Consider the following 9,615-nt stretch of genomic DNA (forward strand, 5'->3'; position numbering starts at 1 on the left):
CCCCACTGGGGATGTGCCCGCAACCCAGGTACATGCCCTTGACCGGAATCAAACCTGGGACCCTCCAGTCCGCAGGCCAACACTCTATCCACTGAGCCAAACCAGTCAGGGCTCAGTGTAGATTTTTATCTTTTCTTAAAAAATACATTTTTATTGATTTCAGAGAGGAAGGGAGAGAGAGAAACATCAATGATGAGAGAGAATCATTGATTGGCCGCCTCCTGCACGCCCCCCACTGGAGACCGAGCCCGCAACCTGGGCACCTGCCCTTGACTTGAATCGAACCTGGGACTCTTCAGTTTGCAGGCCGATGCTCTATCCACTGAGCCAAACTGGCTAGGGCTAGATTTTTATCTTTATTCAATGGTCTTAAAGGAACTAGTTACAGTTAAAGACTGAATGGAAGACCCTGCCATTGTTTCACATCTGTTGTTGCTGTTTACATTCCTTTATTGAGCCTATATCTTTGTAAGCTTTTTAGCAGGTATATGTCGAACACTTCTCTTTCATGGTCAAGACAGGATCAGAGGCCATGGATACTGACAACTGATTTGTCTGCTTTATTCTGTCTTTTTCCATGACTGTATCTACTGCCTCTTCTTGATGTATTAGCAAAACCAGGAAAACCTACAAACATGTGTTTTGTGGTTTCCTAGGAATAAGACAGAAAACATTGCTGTTATTTTTGGTGAAGAAAGTAAGATGTGCATAGTTTATTTCGATGTAAAAAAAATGTGAATTTTGTTTTAAATTTTTAAAATATTTTTCCTCCCAATATTGATCATATCAGTATATTTTTTTAAAACTTTTAAAAAATATATGTTTTGTTGGTTTTAGAGAGGAAGGGAGAGAGAGAGAGAGAGAGAGAAACACTGATATGAAAAAGAAACGTTAATTGGCTGCCTCCTGTAGGCCCCCTACTAGGGATCGAGCCCGAAAACCAGGCATGTGCCCCAACCAGTTATCCAACCAGCAACCTTTCGGTGCACAGGACATTGCCCAACCAACTGAGCCACGCCGGCCAGGGGCTATATCAGGTGTGTTTTAGTGTCCTGTGGGCCACCATATTTTATCCTCTAACTACCGACTGTTTTGGTTTTTTACTGTTCATTCTTTTAGCAAAATGCATTAATTTGTGATAGCTTTCCAAATAGTATTTTGTAGCATTGTTTAATAATGAAAAAGGAGCTGATTGTTAAAAGCAAGCATTCCCAAACAATGAAAGTGCAGCTGAGAAATAAAAGTTTTAACTTAGGACTTTTTCCAAGTCTGTGATTTTTATTTCTTGGGTAGAGTAGAAAAAGTGAAAGGTATATATTCCAACTCTAACTTCTTTAAGCTTTGTAGGCCACAAAACTGTACCACCTTGCACTTCTGGCTGCTCAGATGTGTATAATTTTAGAAGACTGAGCTCATGAAAATATTGCCTATTTTCTTAATTTACGTATTTGTGCATTTGTAGCCACAGCCACCTACATCGAGGAAGAAGATGTTAATAATTACTCCATCCATGATGTGGTAATGCCCTTGCCTGGTTTTGATGTTATCTACCCAAAGCATAAAAGTAAGTTCTCTGTGTGGGGAAATAGTTCAAACAAAGTCTAACACAAGCCACTGGCAGCCAAGAGTAGAGAAAGAGGGGGGGGAAAATCAGTTATTTTAAATATAATATAGAACTTTGTTATCCATCATGTTTAGACTTTAAATATATATAAACTATGTTCACTTGTAGAAGTCTCCCAGAAAGGGATGCATGCAGATTATTTAAATTAAGAAGCAAGGTGATGGTGGTATTTGGTATTTGTATTGTTGTTATTAGTATTATTGGCATTATTATTTAAGTTTCTGAAATTCATTAGTTCTTACTAAGGATGGAAAGTTTTTAGAAAGAATCCTTGAGAAAGTGAATGGATAATTCTACTTTAACTTTACTTTTCAGCTCATTGTGTTTTAAAAGTCAATAAGCACAGAAGTTTATAAAGTGAAAAAGTTAGAATTACTTCCCATTTCACAGAGCCTGTTAAGAATTACTTTTGTGCCCTACCCAGTTTGGCTCAATGGATAGAGCATAAGCCTGCGGACTGAAGGCTCTCCGGTTCGATTCCTGGTTAGGGCACAGCCCGGGTTGTGGGCGGATCCCGATCAATGATTCTCTCATCGGAGAGACCAAGATGGCGGCATAGGTAAACACCGGAGACTGCTGCCGCAAACAACCACTTCAAAAATACAACTAAAAGACGGAACGGACATCACCCAGAACCACAGGAAGGCTGGCTGAGGAGAGACTCTTCAACTAGAAGGAAAAATAACAGCACACCGAGGCTCAGAGGAGGCGCAGTGTGGAAAAAACTCAGGTGCGGAGGTGCGCGCGCAAAGCGGGCTGGTGGCTGAGAGCGCGGTTGTCGTTTTCGGTCAGGGGGGAGTCTCAGACTCTGAGCTCCAGATACGGGCGAATCGCTGGGGACTCGGACCCAAACGGGAGAAGCGGGAGTGTCTGGCATCAGTTGGAAGGCAGCTTTCCCTCCGAGGTTTGCAGCGGTTCCGGGGGTTCTGAGAAGCAGAGCCTCTGGGAACAGGACTGAGGGCACCATAACGGCTCCCTCCGCCCGCCCTGTTGAGCCCGCCCCGCCCAAGCCCTGCGCAGAGCCATTTGCCGGATCGCCGCAGGCAAAGGCTAGATTAGCGCCCCCCCAGAGGACAGAAGTTTTCCCACTGCAGCAGACACAGCTGATTCACACAGCCAGTCGGCCTGGTGGTCAAATCCCTCTAGTATTAACTACAACAATCAAGGCTCAACTAGAACAAGACTGCGCACAAAGACCACTAGGGGGTGCACCAAGAAAGCATAAAAAATGCGGAGACAAAAAAACATGACAGAAATGGAGGATATAGAGCTAAAAAACGCAATTTTGAGGGCTTGCAATAAACTTCTGGAGAGCCTCACGAAAACTAATGAGACCCTCGATGCTATGATAAAGAAACAACTAGAAATTAAGCATACACGGTCGGAAATAAAGAATATTACACCCAATAGCAGACCAGAGGAGCGCAAGAATCAAGCCAAAGATTTGAAATGCGAAGAAGCAAAAAACACCCAACCGGAAAAGCAAAATGAAAAAAGAATCCGAAAATACGAAGATAGTGTAAGGAGCCTCTGGGACAGCTTCAAGCGTACCAACATCAGAATAATAGGGGTGCCAGAAGATGAGAGACAGCAAGATATTGAAAACCTATTTGAAGAAATAATGGCAGAAAACTTCCCCCACCTGGTGAAAGAAATGGACTTACAGGTCCAAGAAGCGCAGAGAACCCCAAACAAAAGGAATCCAAAGAGGACCACACCAAGACACATCATAATTAAAATGCCAAGAGCAAAAGACAAAGAGAGAATCTTAAAAGCAGCAAGAGAAAGAGACTCAATTACCTACAAGGGAATACCCATACGACTGTCAGCTGATTTCTCAACAGAAACTTGGCAGGCCAGAAGGGAATGGCAAGAAATATTCAAAGTGATGAATACCAAGAACCTACAACCAAGATTACTTTATCCAGCAAAGCTATCATTCAGAATTGAAGGTCAGATAAAGAGCTTCACAGATAAGGAAAAGCTAAAGGAGTTCATCACCACTAAACCAGTATTATACGAAATGCTGAAAGGTATCCTTTAAGAAGAGGAAGAAGAAAAAGGTAAAGATACAAATTGTGAACAACAAACATGCATCTATCAACAAGTGAATCTAAGAACCAAGTGAATAAATAATCTGATGTACAGAATGAACTGGTGATTATAATGAATCAGGGACATAGAAAGGGAATGGACTGACTATTCTTGGGGGGGAAAGGGGAATGGGAGATGCGGGAAGAAACTGGACAAAAATCGTGCACCTATGGATGAGGACAGTGGGTGGGGAGTGAGGGCGGAGGGTGGGGCGGGAACTGGGAGGAGGGGAGTCAGGGGGGGGAAAAAAAGAGGAACAAATGTAACCTGAACAAAAAAGATTTAATTGATTCTCTCATCATTGATGTTTCTATCTCTCCCTCTCCCTTCCTCTCTGAAATAAACAAACAAACAAACAAAAAAGAATTACTTTTTTTTTTATAAAGAATTTGAATTTATTTAAACATATTTTATTGATTTTTTTTACAGAGAGGAAGGGAGAGGGATAGAGAGTTAGAAACATCGATGAGAGAGAAACATTGATCGGCTGCCTCCTGCACACTCCCTACTGGGTATGTGCCCGCAACTAAGGTACATGCCCTTGACTGGAACCGAACCTGGGACCTTTGAGTCCACAGGCCGACGCTCTATCCATTGAGCCAAACCAGTTAGGACAAGAATTACTTTTGTTACCTTCATGGATGCCATTGGTGGGGGTGAGTGAGCGAAGATTAGAACTTTTATTGTTCAAGGATTCAGAAATTGAAAAGAAAGCAGCTCCGAGCACGGGACCAACGTGGTGGAACTGAACCTGGAAGTTTACTAGTAACCCTAGCCAAGCCTGGGTTGTGGGAGGTGTTTTCCTGTTAAGACATCTCTCAAGAGGCCAGAATTATTTTAATTATCATTGTTATAGTCTTTGAAATTTTACTGATAGTGAAATGATTAGGATTAACATCCTTCTTTGATAATGCAAATACTTATAAAACAGTTAAATGGTAATCTGCCACTTACATGTTAATTAACTTAATAGAGTTGCTGTGCCCCTCATTGTCCTGAGGGCTTAATGCAGTGGTTCTCAACCTTCCTAATGCTGCGACCCTTTAATACAGTTCCTCATGTTGTGGTGACCCCCAACCATAAAATTATTTTCGTTGCTACTTCATAACTGTAATTTTGCTATTGTTATGAATTGTAATGTAAATATCTGATATGCAGGATGTATTTAGGCGACCCCTGTGAAAGGGTCGTTCAACCCACAGGTTGAGAACCGCTGGCTTAATGCTTAAGGGAGTGGTTGTGAAAGGGCTTGTATGGGAGTCATTTGAGGCTCTTCTCCATTCCTTTATTCCTCGGAGGGGGTCTATCCCATAACCAGGGATATGCTAGGGGAGGAAAGGTCATCCTGGGGGCGAGGTCCCACCCTATTGTTCCTTGCTAGGCACACAGTGCTTTCCACCCTGCATACCTGGCCCATCATCCTTGCCCTGGTCACGCCTAACTGCCAACTACACTTGGTGTCCAGCAAAGCTGAGTTGTCCTGATAAGTGTGTCCTCAGCGAGTCTTTCCTGATCCTAACATTTTTTATAAATAACTTGAATAAGGATATCTGCTTGTCATAATTGCAAGTAGTGTAACCCAAAATAGTTAATATTAATTATATGTAAATAAGCATTTAAAAAGAACTGCAGGGGTCATTTAATAGGGTTAAATATAAATTTTCACATTTATGCTCCAAGATCAAATATATAGATAGAAAAGGCTCAGTTTGATAGTAGTCTATATAAAAAGTATCTGGAGTTGGACTGGATGAGAGAAAATTAAGGGATTAAGAAAAAAACACATACATATATGTATATAACACATAGACACAGACAACAGTGTGGTGGCATCCAGAGGGAACGGGCTGGATTGGGAGGTGGGGGTGCAAAGGAAGGGAAAATGGGGACTGAGAAGGACTGCTTGGGGCAGTGGGTTCATGATACAGTGTGCGGTGATGTTTTATTGAGTTGTACACTTGAAACCTGTATGGTTTTGTAAACCAATGTCACCCCAATAAAATCAAATTTAAAAAAGGTGTCTGGAGTTTCTGTTGAACTTAAGCTTGTTACCCCAGAGGCAGATAAAGGGATTTGGTGCGGAATGCAACAATGTCAAAGGAGGGACCGTTGGGGGAACCAATGTTTGGCCTAGAGAAGTTATGGCTTAAAGGTCCAATACTCATGAATACAGGTGGAAGTGGACCGTTAGTCTGCTTATTTCAGTGCAGTCAACAGAAATTACGAGAAGACAGATTTCAGCTTGAAACAGGAAGACTTCTTAATAATTGCGTACCTCACATGGCAACGGGCTAGCACCCACTGGAGGGCTGTGGCAGCTCTCTCCGGTGTTAGGAGAAAGGTGCTACATCAGGTGCCCGGGTGAGCCAGATGGTTTCCCAGGTCTCTTATTTTTATACATGTATTTATAACTACCTTCTGCCAGAAGAGTTTGAGGTTTCTGTATATCTTCTCTTCCATCCCTGAGCATGTATAAATTGTAGTTTAGTAACTTCTGATGAAATGGCCTTTTGTAACTAGCTTGGGAACCTTACTCCCCAGATACTGAAGCTGTTTGCAAAGGTAATTTATAAGTAGGTTCAAACCTAAGCTGGAGAGACCTGGTCCTAGTTAGTCACTAAGTTTTGATTCCAGAGAATAGACTGGATCATAAATTAGCGTGACTAATTGTGTTAGGGTTAACCAACTGAATTTACATGTTACTCTGTAGTCTAGTTCAAGGTAGCTTGCTGACATGGTACATTCCAACTAACTTGTTGTATTTTATGTTAGTTAGTGACTCCTACAGGGAAATGCTCACAGCAGATAATCTTGATATCGACAACATGAGACACAAAATTCGAGATTATTCCTTATCAGGGGCCTACCGAAAGATCATTATTCGCCCTCAGAACGTCAGCTGGTGAGTAATAGTCCAGAATGAAATAGAACTGAATTACTGTGTGAGATTTTAAGCTTTCACACCACATATATACTTTTCAGTGCTTAAAACCTGGCACATAAGTGTTAGTTGTTGTCATTACTAATATTATTACTGCTACTTTTGGTAATTTTCAAATCATCAAGAAATAAATGAAGGCAAACATACAGTGCAAGTGGCTTAATTTATATTTTGTTGACAATAAATTATTGAACAAATGTGAAGAGACTGGACTTTTTCCCTATTAAAGATTTTTCATCCTGGGGAAACATTTTCTTTTCCATAGGCTGGCATCATCTGTCACCTTGCTATATAATAATATAAAAGCAGTATTTATGCATAAAATCTGGTCCTGTTCTGTTATTAAATAGTTCCACTATTGTCTATAATAGACCTGTGTTTTCCTTACTAAACAAATGGTGATGAATGACTTGGTACCTTTTATGGAAGTTCACGTTTATCCTTTTTTTATTTATATGCTTTAAAGGGAAGTTGTTGCATATGATGACCCTAAAATTCCACTCTTCAACACAGATGTGGACAATCTAGAAGGGAAACCACCACCAGTTTTTGCTTCTGGTAAGTTTACTTAACCACCAGGTCTGTATCAACTTTGAAATATAGGTTGTCCCCAGAAAATGTATACACAGTTTGAATAATGATAAAGGCGTGATTATAATTGAAAATACATTTCATTTTCAAAATTGAGCTATTAACTGTTAAAGTGCTTTACATTTTGGGGGGACATCCTCTATTTCTCATACAAAAACAAACAAAAAAAAAAAGCTCTTATAATCCCACCACTTCCCATCCACTCTGTAATTTCTGTTTTGTGTTTTGTCATCTCAGTTTCATGATTATAGCTGGAAGTCAGTGATTAAAACAGTAAATCCCACTGAAAATGAATGACAGTTATAGAAGGTTTTTGTTTTAGGTGATTAAATATCTCCTTCACCTCCATAGAGAGTTAGCAAAGGTGAGCGGAAATCCAGGAAGAATTAATAAAACATTAAATTTACATTGTCATTGTCAGATTCTGGTTGTCATTGCTTTGTCTGTCTTCACCCTGTGCTCTAATTGTTGTTTTTTATTTTAATTTTTACATGCATTTCTCTCCTGTGCTATTCTGTCATCTGCCCTTTTTATGACAGTTCCAGGTAGAATTCACAGAGAGAGTCAGCTGGGTCAGACACTCACAGATCTTTTACTTCTGAGGCTCATTCTCTGCGCCCCCTGGGAATGAAAAGCCTGGGGGAAAAGAGCACAATACTTTTATTTGTGTAGAGATTATATGACTTGCCCCAGTCAGTCTGCAACTGCCTTACGTTTCTGACTGTTCTCTTCTTTCTTGCCTGGCAGAAGGCAAATACAGAGCTCTGAAGATGGATTTTTCTCTTCCTCCTTCTACCTACGCTACCATGGCCATTCGCGAAGTGCTAAAAATGGATACCAGCATCAAGAACCAGACCCAGCTGAATACCACCTGGCTCCGCTGAGCCCTTTGTCCCCAGATTAGAAAATGCAGACAAGTGTTTGCTGGCCTCCTGTTCATCTTTCTCTTAGTACAGACCTATATGGATTTTGGATCTTTGTAGTAAAAGATTGTTTGTATTTTTTCAAGTTTTTATTAGCTTAATTTGCAATATTTATACACCTATACAAATCCTGAGGATCCTAATTCTAGCTTTAGAGAATATAAATTGGTTACAGTGTATTTCAGGTGCTTAAGTCATAGTAAAATGTCAGCTTTACTGGCTTTATAACAATGAAAAAGGACTTTAGTTTAAAGTGGCAGTTTTAGCTTTTGCTACTTTTTTTTTTTTTTTAATCATCACCCAAAGAATATATTTTAATGATTTTATAGCGAGAGTGGAAGGAAGACAGAGAGAAAAACATCAATGTGAGAGAGAGAGAGAAACATCAATTGGGTGCCTTCCCATGTTCACCTCGACCAGGGATCAAACCCAAAACCCGGGTATGTGCCCAGACCGGAAATCGAATCCATGACCTTTTGGTGCACTGGACAACACTCCAAACAACTGAGCCACACCGGCCAGGGCAGGTTTTGCTTCATTCTTGGACAACAGGAATTTTTAACATCTATGAAATGAGTTCACAATAATGCATTTTTAAGAGAAAATGCAACAAAACAAATCTTGATGGGTAAATAATTATAGCACCCCCTGACCTATGAATATAAGCATAGTACTCATGCTTATTTAAATGAAACATCTGTGGATTTATGAACACAAAAGTAATTGCCATTATCTAGCTTAAGTACAGGTTCAGGTCATTGTTTATAGAGTTTTTAGTTACAATGGCTTTTGCATTTATATTATCACTGTCTTGCAGAAGAGTTGCATTCATAGGGCCTTTTTTCTTAATGTAAACATGTGTACCTATTTTTATTAGTCAAGGACTAAATTTTACTCTAGGTGCCTTTTATGTTCAGAACTCTTTCCGCTGGACTAGTATTTGCCCAAAAATAAATGATAGCAGAAAAGAAAACTTTAAAAATTCACAAGGGCTCCTCTTAGCAGCATTAACCTTTGTCACTGACTGCCTAGGTATTTCCATTTCTGGCATTGCATAAAACTCTTGTCTGGTGTGAAAAGATAAATATGCTTTCTAAGGATCTGTGACATGATTGTACCAGTTTTTATTTTCTATAATTTCTAGAACCAAATATAATAAATATTTTTAAAAACTCCTTTCTACTGGTTGTATTAATAATATCTAAAATTGAGTGCAAATGAGAATCTTGGCTCTGACTGAAGACAAGGAACTAATAAAGGATCCTCAGAAATGGTGCGGACACAAAGCTGTGTTATGGTCGTGTGTGTGGTATCATGAAAATAGTACAGAATATCAGGTTGTATATTTGACTGGATTCAAGGTCATTCACTTGCCTTCCACTCTGCTTTCTGGAGTGGAAAAGAAAGGGATGATGAAAAGTAACTCTTAATCAGGAATATCA

The 9,615-nt window shown here is 40.0% G+C and overlaps 1 protein-coding gene across 3 annotated transcripts in view; it reads left to right on the plus strand.

Annotated features, from left to right (window-relative positions):
* The window catches only part of PUS7 (pseudouridylate synthase 7 (putative)), a 53,191-nt gene extending 43,842 nt beyond the window's left edge, over positions 1-9,349 (plus strand). For all 3 annotated transcript variants that reach the window (XM_014536950.1, XM_005862885.2, XM_014536949.1), the window contains 4 exons: positions 1,463-1,564; positions 6,491-6,620; positions 7,126-7,217; positions 7,998-9,349. In XM_014536950.1, coding sequence (XP_014392436.1) covers positions 1,463-1,564; positions 6,491-6,620; positions 7,126-7,217; positions 7,998-8,134 — 461 coding nt within the window. In that variant the 3' untranslated portion in view covers positions 8,135-9,349. The remainder of the gene's footprint in view (positions 1-1,462; positions 1,565-6,490; positions 6,621-7,125; positions 7,218-7,997) is intronic.
* Positions 9,350-9,615: the final 266 nt, after the last annotated feature.

The sequence above is a fragment of the Myotis brandtii genome, unplaced genomic scaffold, assembly GCF_000412655.1.
Source record: "Myotis brandtii unplaced genomic scaffold, ASM41265v1 scaffold17, whole genome shotgun sequence".
NCBI lineage: Eukaryota > Metazoa > Chordata > Mammalia > Chiroptera > Vespertilionidae > Myotis > Myotis brandtii.